General features: G+C 43.0%; 1 protein-coding gene across 2 annotated transcripts in view; it reads right to left on the bottom strand.

Annotated features, from left to right (window-relative positions):
* Positions 1 to 1,143: 1,143 nt before the first annotated feature.
* LOC122541263 (class I histocompatibility antigen, F10 alpha chain-like) overlaps positions 1,144 to 12,826 on the bottom strand; it is a 24,545-nt gene continuing 12,862 nt past the window's right edge. For both annotated transcript variants that reach the window (XM_043677879.1, XM_043677878.1), the window contains exons 5-7: positions 4,933 to 5,049; positions 3,059 to 3,118; positions 1,144 to 2,949 (exon numbers count right to left, since the gene is read on the bottom strand). In XM_043677879.1, coding sequence (XP_043533814.1) covers positions 2,807 to 2,949; positions 3,059 to 3,118; positions 4,933 to 5,049 — 320 coding nt within the window. In that variant the 3' untranslated portion in view covers positions 1,144 to 2,806. The remainder of the gene's footprint in view (positions 2,950 to 3,058; positions 3,119 to 4,932; positions 5,050 to 12,826) is intronic.

Raw genomic sequence — 12,826 nt, 5'->3', positions numbered from 1 at the left:
GGTATGACGATGGGCAGTGGGGGGACGAGTGGAGCTGGAATAGAAAGACAAAATGAAAGAGGGAGAAGTGGAATTGCGGGGATAGAAATTGGGGAAGTGGAGATGGGAAATTGAATGGGGGTTAAGGAAGTTGGGGAGCTGGAGTAGGAAGTGGAAGGGTAGAAGTGGAATGAGGCAGGGTGAGAATTGATGAAGAAATGATGTGGTGGTGTTGAATTTGAGACTGTTAAAGACATATTCTCTCTGAATTTTTTCATTTTTTTTGCAGGAGGCACATGGCAATTGATATACTAAATGTAAAATCTTTAAGTTACTTGTCAACAACCCACAGTAAATGATGAGAGAAGATAATTGGTTTTCATTAGGTTTTAGTTACTTTTACAGTACAATGACAAAGACACAGAATCAATTTTAGCAGGCCAGACATTTCTCTTCTTTTATTGTAAGTATTCAAGGTGTTCCTCTGACCAGGAGTTTAGATTAGATTAGATTCCCTACAGTGAATCGGCCCAACCAGTTCACACCGACCCTCCGAAGAATAACCCACCCAGACCCTTTTCCCTCTGACTAATGCACCTCGCAGTATGGGCAATTTACCTAACCTGCACATCTTTGGACGGTGGGAGGAAACTGGAGCATCCAGAGGAAACCCACGCAGATACAGGGAGAATGTGCAAACTCCACACAGCCCGAGGCTGGAATCGAACCTGGGACCCTGGCGCTGTGACTGTAACTGCACAAAGGAGGAGCAAGTGAGGACTGCAGATACTGGAGATCATAGTCGAGACTGTGGTTCTGGAAAAGCACGCAGGTCAGGCAGCATTGGAGGAGCAGGAGAATTGATGTTTTGGGCATAAGCCCTTCATTAGGACTCCCTCCAATCTTGATGAGAGCATTATGCCCAAAACATCGATTCTCCTGCTCCTCAGATGCTGCCTGACCTGCTGTGTTTTTCTAGCACCACACTCTCGACTATAACTGCATAAACCAAACAGCAATCTGTTGCTGGCCGAATCTCACTCTGCACGAACACACACCCCAGTGGCGTGATATTTTTTCTCACTGCCTGCAAAGCAGCACGGTAAACATAACTCACAATGAGCTCCAGCAAACGTGTTTTCAAATACACAGCCTTCCACAGTCTTCAATTTTAAAACATTTTTTTTCAATTGCGATATTGAGGAATACAGCACATACTGATTACAGCTGACTATTATGTACAAACATTATATTCCTGAGGCACATAGGTGTCTGGGCTAACAGTCTGGGCTGCTAGTCGGTGTCATGCTTCAAGTGATCTGAGGTAAGATGGAGTTAGAGATCTTCATACCCTCAAGTCACAAGCTGTGAAACCGCAATGTCTTTTAAAATACTGACACTGTGACCATGAGGCATCTACAGCAGACTCACTTTTCATTTCTTATTTGCCTCAGTACAACCCTGTTACTCTAAGTGACAAAAGAATTTATGGTGCATAATGTCTCCCACCTTACACCCTATTCCAAACTTTCTCATCATTCCCATTTCATCTCCATAAAACATATCACATGTCAAACTTGTCCCAATTCAGATGAAAGATAATCGCCTGCAACATTAACACTGTTTGTCTCCCCGCAGATGCTGCCAAATCTGCTGAACGTTTTGTCTTTCTTCCAATGGTCTAATGTTTTGATACTGTTATCAGAAGGCACGTTCCAGTGTCTACACTGGTCATTGAGATCTCTGAAGGCCTTCTCACAATGTGGATTCCATTTCATGTCCTTATTTGTGAAACTGGCAACAGCTGTTGTCTAATTCTCTGATCTTAACTTCACGTTCATGTTGTTTCTGTATTCATTCAGCCCTTGGCTCCGGTGATATTCAGTGCTGTGCTGTGTGTGCCCCGTGTTCATACAATCACACAGGACTCCACAGAAGGGACACCGCTCTCCACAGCCACATAACATTGCGGACAATTCACTGGATGGGGAGAACAGTGATTTTCCCAGCAATGTCCTTCTCCCAGTTTTTAACCCTTTCAGTCAGATCATTTGTTCTGATAAAAATTCAATTTCTTGTTTGAAGTTCGGGGCGTTAATCTTTTCAGACTGAAAAGTAACAGGTCCCAGTGTCTCTTGTGGAATCTGTATCTCATCCCCCAGTTTTGCTCTAAATGTCTGAATGATCCCAGTAACTGACTGCTCATTATTTGGAGGTGTTATGTCTTTCACAGTATCCCTCACCCGGGTGATAATCCTGTGCAGAACTTCCAAAGCGAGAGAGCGCAACAGAGGAACTTGTTCATCATTTGTGGCTGCACAGCGTTGGACAATTTGTTCTTTTAGCCAATCTTTCTCGAATGACATGGTGTGTTGTTTCTATCAGTTATATTCTTCAAAACTGTCTCTCTCCTTCAAATGCAGCACACTCAATGTCCTACCTTTAATATGCTTGTGGTTAATAATTTTTCACCACTGTTTGAAACATCGAAAAACACATTTTTAACAAATCTGTATTGGAAGTTACTTCTATTTTAATACTATTATAACTTTTTCAGATTTTCCTTCCCTTTGTGAACAAGCTGGTTATTCTCAGTCATCATTCTCATTCACTCAGCTCCTCCAAATTCTTGGGGTCTGATTATTCTTCAGGTGATGATTTAGTTCCAGGATGTGGACTCAGTGACTCAGTAAAATCTACATTATTCCTGTTCTTTGTACTTGCTTAGGAGAATGTCATTACCTGGATTACTTTACACTTTATTTACATCATCTGTCAGAACCAGACTCAATGCTTGTTCGCTCTGAGTTTGGTTTCTCCCACTGGGTCAGGTTTCAGGTTCTGAGTCTCTCTGAACAGGCTCTGCCTTGAGTAATGTGTGGGATTCAATGAGCTCCAGTTCCACTTTATTATCCGTGGCTTCCTGTTGGTGGAGAGTGGGTCCCGTTTCCAGAAATGGTTGCGTAGAAACTAATAAAAACATTAAACACGTCAACTGTGCAACATTTGGAAAAAGTGTAAATGTGGATAGAAATAGATTAGTGATTTAATCAGTGTTTAGAAAAATTTGGAATCTCACCTGTTTGATGTTCTTCTCCAGACTTCCCATGGCATTGTTGCTGTAGATTTCCAGGTGAATCTGTGGGTAAGAATTAGGACTTTTAACTGTCAATGTATGCATGTAGATCCAAGGATGTTGCCAGGGTTGGAGGATTTGAACTATATGGAGAGATTGAGTAGGTTGGGACTGTTTTCTTTGGAGCGTCGGAGGCTGAGGGGTGACCTTATAGAGTCTTATAAAATCATGAGGGGCATGGATAGGGGAAATAGACAAAGTCTTTTTAGGTTAGGGTGAGACGGGAAAGATATAAAAGGGACCTAAGGGGCAACTTTTTCACACAGAGGGTGGTGTATGTATGGAATGAGCTGCCAGAGGATGTGGTGGAAGCTGGTACAATTGCAACATTTAAAAGGCATTTGGATGGGTTTATGAATAGGAAGGGTTTGGAGGGATATGGGCCAAGTGCTGGCAAATGGGACTAGACTAGGTTGAGATATTTGATTGGTATGGACGAGTTGGACCAAATGGTCTGTTTTCATGCTGTACATTACTATGGCTTTCATGTGTCTTGCACTACTATTTTTTTCACCCCGCTTTTAATATGTGCTGGGGCCTGTGCAAAAGTAAGAGAGACTACAATGGGAAACAATAAACCTAAGAGATAAATAAACTCAAACCAAAATTGCTGGAAATGCTCAGCTTATTTCGGTAAGTGAGATAGAAATTAGAGCAACTTGAGCTCAGTGGCTGAAATAGCCTGTTGTACTCTTCAATACAATCATGTCTGATCTTCTGCCTCAGCTTCACTTTCCTACTCATTCCTACACTCACATTGGTGGAGGGAGCATGTTGTCATGGAGAGAAGATGAGCTAGCAAACAGGAAATAGAGAGTATGCATAACTGGGTCATCCTCTGGCTGGCAAGAAGTAACAACTGATGAGCCACAAAGTTCAGTTTTGGGACTTCAACATTTTGCAATCTGTACCAGTTATTTCGATGAAGGGATGGAAGGTATGGTTACTAAATTTGCTGATGACACAAAGACAGATGGGAAAGAAGATTGTGAAGGAGCTGCAAGGAGGTGACAAAAGGATATTGATAGGTTAGGTGATTGGGCAAAGATGTGGAAAATAGTGTATAATTAAAATATTGTCCATTTTGTCGTAAATAGCATAAATGTAGCATATTATCTAAATGGTGGGAGATTACAGACATGCAGAGGGATCTGGGCATCCTTGTGCGCAAATTACAAGAGGTTAGTTGTACTGACTGGACCATAGGACTGCTTTCTCATAAGAGAGAGAGAGAGAAAGACAACAAGTCGTGACTTAACCTGAGGGTCACCATACCTTAGGCAACTGGAGAGGTCGAGAATGAGAGTACTTCATGGTAATCTCAGCCAATGTGGGAATTTTGGAAAGCCAGCAGAATATTATTGCTCATGGCAAAGGGAATTGAATACAAAAGTAAAGAGATTGTGCTTTATTTACACAAGGATTTGGTGAGACCACATCCAGAATACAGTGCAATGCAGAGTGATGCCAACAGCATGGGTTCAATTCACCTTCCAGCTTAGGTTACCATGAAGGACTCACCTTCTAAACCTCTGTGGCATCCTAGAGGTTACAACAGAACAGAAACTGAACTAGACTACCCATATTTTTTTTTTAGATTAGATTACATTACATTACAGTGTGGAAACAGGCCCTCCTTCTAAACCTCTGTGGCATCCTAGAGGTTACAACAGAACAGAAACTGAACTAGACTACCCATATAAATAGGTCAAGCCACCAGAGTCCCAGAGCACAGTAAGGATGCTGTCTCGTTAGGGAAAATGATTAGTGATGGTCGAGGCTGCCTGGTTTGATATTCTATTTCCTCTGATACTCACCTCTCTGAGTCCTTTTCCACATTACTAATCCGATTATTCCAACTATAATAGCCAGTGGAATGATCACGAATCCTAACATTTCAAGATGTGAGTGTCCAGCGCTGTTTCTTGGGACTTCTGAAACACATTTGAATAAGATCATGATTATTCCTCTGTTCCTGAACCCATTCAGTTCTGAATTAGCCTGTTTGTATGTTGTCATTGCTCCCAGGATTACATTACCAAGAGGTGGCACGATTGATCATTCTCAAACCTCAGCTATTGACAAACACCTAATTCCCACCGAAATAAAGGCCAGCTTTGGCTGTATTGCTAAAGGCTTCTGGCTCATTGTTCTATTCAAGGGGAATTGGTTTAGCTCAGTTGGCTGGCTTGCTGCTTTACAGAGCAGTGTGACGCCAATAACAAGGGTTCGATTCCCATCATGGTATGAGGTTACGATAAAGGACTCTCCTTCTCAACTTCTTCCCTTGCCTGAGGTCAGGTGGCCCTCAGGCTGAATCACCACCAGTCACTTCTTTCTAATGAGAGAGCAGCCCCTGTAGTCTGATACAACTATGGTGACACAACAACAACAAAAATCTATTCAGGACATGGGAGGATAACTGCCCCAGTCTCTTCTTTGAAATCTATGGCTGGTAATGGTTCCCCATTTACTTAAGAATGACTGCTGTCTGTCTCTAATAGGTTTTTGCAAAGCCTTTTATTTACACTGTTGTGTAAAAAAAGAGTAACTGGACATATGTCTCTTACAAGTAAAAACTATTCCATCATTTTTTCACCATCTTGTGCATATAACTGATTAAATAAACACGATATCATGTTCTATATCATCATCATCATATGCATTATTATAATACCACAGTGCCCCCAAGTTTTTCTCAACTTTTACATGGATGTTATTTAACCATTTCTTCCACCATTAACACCCCCCAACCAACAGCAATATCTGAACTTCACAGGTTGTGTTTTTGCAGCATCTTATAGTTTATTCTGGTCTTACTCTCATCACCACTGATCAAGGGCAAGAGGCTTCAACCATTTCTGTGATGTAATTGTAATTCTGTACAATAGTCCATGTAGTTCTTTCTCAGTATCTCACAGTTTATGGGCATTACACTCATTCAGTCTTGATACTTTTTGGGTCCTTCTGAACATTCCTATCTGGTTTGGTCAATATGACAATGCGATTGCTCTGCCTGAGGACTGTGTTTTCTAACTTCCCAACTCTGGGCCATATTAAATTGCACTGTCAAGTAACTGCACACAGCATTCACAACAAGGTAGATGACATAAAGTTACTGAAATAATTCCACAGAAGCTGTTTTCCTATCACCAAGTCATCCTTTACTTACACGTGGAAAGTCCTTGACATTATTCCAGCTCCCTCAGAACCAGATCAGAGTGCTTTTATCTGTCACTCTTGTTTTTTTTTAATGAGTACGTCAGGGCATGTCCCACTCCTGTTTATATTTTTTTTTCTTATTTTATTTCCCCAGCACCCATGGTGTGTATGTGTGTGTGTGTGTGTGCAGGTGTGAGACACAGTGAAAGACACAAAGTGCACGAATCTTTATTCAAGTTCCACCACCAGGAAGATAGGAAAACACCCAGGTGGCCAGTGACAAACACTGCCCTTCACATCAAAGGGCAGTGCTGTGTGATCAAAACAGTGAAGGGGAGGGTAGGGACTAAATCAAAATAGAATTGGAGGGAGAAATGATGCACTCCACTCCCTGCGGCGCCCACCTCTCCCTGGACAACTCCAGGGTGTTGGTCGACGCCGCGTGCTCCTTCTCCAAGGACACCCGGGCTCTAACGTAACCGCGGAAGAGGGGCAGGCAGTCGGCCTTAACGACCCCCTCCACGGCCCGCTGCCTGGACCTGTTGATGGCCAGTTTGGCCAGGCCCAGGAGCAGGCCCACGAGGAGGTCTTCAGACCTGCCCTCCTTCCTCCGTACCGGGTGCCCAAAGATCAGGAGCGTGGGACTGAAGTGCAGCCAAAAACAGAGGAGAAGGTTTTTAAGGAAATCAAAAATGGAGTGCAAACGCCCACACCCAATATACACGTGGTCCACGGACTCCACGGCGCCACAGAACAAGCAGTTGGGCTGGGAGTCCGTGAACCACCGCAATCTGCGGTTGCAGGGGACTGCTGCGTGCAGCACCCTCCACCCCAGATCCCCGAGAGAAAGGGGGAGGACTCCCGCATAGAGAGCCCTCCACTGGGGATCCCCGCCGCCTGGTGGCAAATGGGCACGCCAAGGCGTGTCCGGACGGTGGATGAGGGAGAAGAGGTGGACGGTGTGCAGCAGCAGTCTATACAGGGCTTTCCTTGTTACATCCCTAAATGAGACAAAATTAAAGTTTCGGAGGCGGTTCAGGTTGTGGGGCACAGGCTCCCGCGGGAAGTATGGGACCCACTCTTGCTTTTATCTGTCAGCTAGGGCTCCCTGATTTGGCCAGATTAACAGCCCAAATCAGGGATCTCATCTTCACCAAAGATCCTTAGACAGCACCTTCCAAACCCATGACCACTTCCATCTAGAGAAATGCTGAAGGCATGAGGCACAAATTGATTGAGGGGAATTGAGCAAATACTTTAAAAAACTATCCATTTCCTTTCTACAGGCATGTCTTCTAGAGAACTATTACATGGGCGGCACGGTGGCTCAGTGATTAGCACTGCTGCCTTACAGCACCAGGGTCTCAGGTTCGATTCCAGCCTTGGGTAACTGTCCGTGTGGGGTTTGCACATTCTCCCTGTGTCTACGTGGGTTTCCTCCGGGTGCTCCAGTTTTCTCCCACAGTTCAAAGATGTGCACATCACGTGAATTGGCCATGCTAAATTGCCCATACTGTGTTAGGTGCATTAGTCAGAGGGAAATGGGTCTGGGTGGATAACACTTCGGAGGGTCGGTGTGGACCGTTTGGGCCGAAGGGCCTGTTTCCACACTGTAGGTATTCTAATCTAATCTAATGACCTCAGCAACTATCCATTCCTCCAAACTAAAAAAAGCTAGACATCATGACAGACAAAAGAAGTTCAGGAGTATATATGGTTATAATCAAAGGTCTATAAAGTTGCCTGAAACAGTTGCCTGAGGACCAAGAAGATTTTGAGGAAAGGAAGAATAAATTAGAAATTTAATCTTGCAGAAATATAAATATAAACTGGAAAAATTGCAAAAGATACGTAAAATGGAAACAGTTGGCTAAAATGAATGAGTCCATTAAAGGCAGAGTTAGGATAAGTTAAAATGTGGAATATAGAATTGGTAGAAAAGCAAAGTGATTACTTTGCATCTATTTTGCGGGAGGAAAAAGCATAAGTCTCCCAGAACTAGAGATCCAAGTGATTAGGGAGAATGAGGAGTTGAAGGATGTTAGTATGAGTAAAGAAGATTGTATTGGAGCAATTAAAGGGGTTGAAAGTAGACGAATCACTTGAATCTGATGGTATACATCCTTAAGTGTTGAAGGGGGTGACTATAAAAGATAAGCTTTGGGTTAGGTATTGGTGATTACCTTCAAATATTCTTTATAATTCTGAATGATTCCTGCAGGTTGAACAATAGCAAATGACACCCAACTATTTAAGAATGAAGTGAGAGAGAAAACTGGGAACAACAGTCTATAGCTTTACAAAAGTAGCAGGGAAAATTCTATAGAGAAAGGGATAAATAGACACTTGGTTAATAATGATCTGATTGAGCAGTGTTAGCATGAGTTTGTGAATGGAAAACCATGTTTGACAAGCTTATTGGAGTTCCTAAGAGAATTGATAAAGGAGAGCTGATGCATGCAGTATACTTTGATTTTCAAAGGTCTTCAGGGGTAGATGGGAATGTAGAGTTGAAGACACATAGAGATCAGCAATGAATTGCAGAGCAGCCTCAGGGGACTGAACGATCCACTTCAGCTCCTTATTTGCATTTTTAGATGCTGTGAATCTCTGAAAGGATTAATTCACAAATTGTGGGCCACTGACTAAAACAAACTTATCTGAAAAACTCTTTGTGAAAAGATGTTCCACAGTGATTTGATCACTGCCTCAGTTATAGTGTGAAGTCTGGCAATGTTTAGTCACATAGAGAAATATCTACTTTGATAAAATATGCTGGTTCCCTTGAAAGTGGAAGAGGTCCATTTCCAAATTTCCATGGCCTGTCAGAGAGATCTCAAGAAAAAAATCATAGTTCTGCTGGTGCCAGGCAGTTTCTGGATTATACACGTGTGGCAGAGTAAATCCACCATTTTTTTTAAAATAGTTCCTGACCATCATTCATTACACGCAAACTCTAAACTTGTTTTTTTCCAAGTGATCTCCATAGACTTTCTGAAGAATTTCTTTGGGCATTGCCTTTCGTGTTAGCAGGCTGTGATTAAAGATTGAAAAATCATCCATCACAAAGTACCAATTCACAAATTGTGGACCACTGTCATACAATATGGTCTGCTGAGGTCATGATGCTTCCATCACATCTGATCACTTGCCCAACCTTCTTGACAGAATTTTCTGATGTGGGCTATTCTGCACCAAACTTTAGCAGTCCCTGGTTTTTTGAAATTTCTTCTTAGAAGCTGGCAAACAATTTGTTTTAGAAGTAGAAGCATTTTTTTGTTGCCCATAACAAAGACCAAAGCTTTTTATTCAATACAACGGCAGCAGAGTAGGGCTTCCGATCCTGGGTATCGTTCACTCCACCCAATTTTCTTTTTTTTTCTTCTCCTCCCCTCTCTTTCCTGATCCTCTTTTCTTTCTCATATTATTTTATCTCTGTTGAAGAGCTTGATTGTGGTGACAGCACTGTGCAGACTTATGGCAGTCCCCACGTCTGCAAGATGGTGGCTGAATAGTCTTGGCCATTTGGCCTGCTCTTCTTCCTTCTCTATTATTGTTTCCTTTCTTTCAGTTTTAATTTTTTTTAAAGTTTTTTTTGTCTACAAACTTACCTTCTGGGGCAAGGCAGTGGCGGCGGCAGTATCGGGCTCGTTGAATTTGGCGGCTAGCTAGATGTCTCATGTTAGGCAGCAGCTGGGGCCTGACCCAGGACTCTCAGTGAATTCCAGATGCCTGTGCATGGACCAAAGGTGAGACAGAGGATCTGCTTGGGTGGGACTTTGATCAGAGCTTTGTCAGTCTGAGATCCAACGCATCGAGAGTGTGGTGCTTACAGCCCAAAGCGCTTATGCCCAAAACGTCGATTCTCCTGCTCCTCAGATGCTGCCTGACTGGCTGTGCTTTTCCAGTGCCACACTCTTGACTCTGAGTTTCAGCATTTGCAGTTCTAATTTTCTCCTCCCTGAGATCCAACGCAGCCATGGAGGATCCCTCGACATTTGCAGTGATGACGGAACATCGAGCGAGTGTGTAGAAAGTGTAGGAGGATGAGCCTTTTAGGAAGTGCAGTTCCAGAACAGCTAAGCAATGGCTGAACATTTAGCTTTATTTCTTTTTTTTTTGACATAATGTGAAGAAGGATTGTATTGTTTCATTTTATTCTTTAATTTTTCCAGCTATGCTAAGAGCAACTGTAATGTTTAGCTTTTAACTTTGTTCTTTCTATTCGTTCTTAAGTTTTTGTACCTAAGTGCTTGTACCTAAGATGGCACTGTGTGGGACAGCATTGAAAACTTTTCACTGCACTCCTGTACTTTTGTACACATGACAACAAAGTCTAAATCGAAATCGAAATCCACTGTATCTTGAGACAATATGTCAACTGCAATCTGAGCTTTGCCGGTTACAACTCCTTCTTGGGGCCATTGCAAAAGGCTTGCCAAGATCGTCATACCAATATCAGTGCTTATCTTAAATTCTTTTGCGAAGCCTTTTGTTTCTAGGGTGACTGAACATAATCTCCGGTTTTCCTCCGTAACTACCCATAAGAGATTTTTTTTAACTTCCAATTTCTTGAAGCATCTGGTTTTTAGAGGTGTCATTTCTTTTCCCTTTTGCTATAATTTTTGATCTGAGAACTTGCTGCAAGTGACCGGTCTTCCTTCAACTCCTGGCCGTTCCTCCATTTCTCTTGTACTCCATGGTTTGCTGAGCTCCATAAGGCGAACACGATTAAATGGCTGCTGTACTGCTTTCCCGAACCAGGGGCCACAGTCAAAGGACACTTGGCTGAAGCATTTAGGACTGAAATGAAGAGACATTTCTTCACCCAGAGAGTGGTGACCCTGTGGGATTTGCTACAACAGAAAGCAGTTGAGACCAAGACATTGTATGATTTCAGGAAAGTGTTGGATATCGCACTTAAAGGTAGCAAAGAAAATGGGAGAAAAGCAGAAAGAACAGGGTGATGCGTTGGATGGTCAGCCACAGTCATAATGAGCAGGCTGGAGGGGCCAAATGGGATTATTCCTATCCCTAGTTTCTACTTTCCTGCTCTTTCCCTGTGTCCACAGGCTTTTGAGTGAGGAGGGCTGTCTCACTGAGTAATAGAGATACACAGCATGGAAGCAGACCCTTCGGTCTAACTTGTCCATGCTGACCAGATATTCTAAATCAATCTAGTCCCATTTGCCAGCGCTTGGCCCGTATCCCACCAAACCCTTCTTATTCATATAGCCATCCAGATGCCTTTTAAATGCTGCAATTGTACCAGCCTCCACCACATCCTCTGGCAGCACATTCCATACACGTACCACCTTCTGCAGGAAAAAGTTGCCCCTTAGGTTCCTTTTAAATCTTTCCCTTCTCACCTTAAACCCATGCCCTCTAGTTCTGGACTCCCTCACCCCAGGGAAAAGATCTTGCCTATTTACCCTTTCCATGCCCCTCATGATTTTATAAATCTGATCACCCCTCAGCTTCTAACACTCCGGGGAAAAGAGTCCCAATCCATTCAGCCTCTCCCTATAACTCAAACTGTCCAACCCTGGCACTTCTGATCTACCTGACTAACTGAATCATCGAAAATTTAGGCATTTTCCCACATTATTGCCCAATTCTGTGTTTTTCCTTTGCCTTAAACACTGTAATGAACTGCTTGTTTAGGTGTTAAATCCCAGTGTTTAGCCCTAAAGAAAACTAATAGCTTTTCACTGCAGAGTCTGATGATGACCCGATCACGAATAAGCTCAACTCTCAATGCTCCACACTCACGTCAACTAACAAACTCTCACAGGCCTGTCAGAACTGATTCAATGGATTTCCCTGGAATCTGGGCTCTCTGAATAAATCACATTCACTCGATTGCAGGTATTGCTCTGGGATGAAATGGGCCTTGAATGCCTTTAAGGGGAGATTCTGAATCTGCAGTGCTCTCTTCCAACCTGTCTCAAAGGCCTGACTTCCGAGTGGAACATAAAGATCTGATGTCTCTGCTCAATGGCACACAGCTCAATACTGCTCGATACAATTGTTTCTTCAATGTTATTGTGAGGAGGCTCTCTGAGTTTGACTGCTGCTCACATCATGACTGACTTGCCCCAGTAAGAGTCTTCTGATATTTTTCTTTACCTCTTTTGAGATTATCTGCTGATGTTTTCCTGTGGCTCCAATACATGATTAAATCAGAATCTCTATAAGGTTCCACACAGTAGGCTATTGGACAAAATGCGGAGGAATGGGCTTGTGGGAGATATAACAGTTTGGATCAGTAATTGGCTTGCTGAAAGAAGACATAGGGTGGTGGTTGATGGGAAATGTTCATCCTGGAGTCCAGTTAATAGTGGTGTACCGCAAGGGTCGGTGTTGGGTCCACTGCTGTTCGTCATTTTTCTAAACAACCTGGATGAGGGCGTAGAAGGGTGGGTTAGTAAATTTGCAGATGACATTAAGGTTGGTGGAGTTGTGGATAGTGACGAAGGATGTTGTAGGTTACAGAGAGACATAGATAAGCTGCAGAGCTGGGCTGAGAGGTGGCAAATGGAGTTTAAT

Source organism: Chiloscyllium plagiosum, chromosome 37 (assembly GCF_004010195.1).
Source record: "Chiloscyllium plagiosum isolate BGI_BamShark_2017 chromosome 37, ASM401019v2, whole genome shotgun sequence".
Lineage (NCBI taxonomy): Eukaryota > Metazoa > Chordata > Chondrichthyes > Orectolobiformes > Hemiscylliidae > Chiloscyllium > Chiloscyllium plagiosum.
The sequence above is the reverse complement of the archived record's forward strand: the minus strand, read 5'-3'. Positions and strand labels throughout refer to the sequence as shown.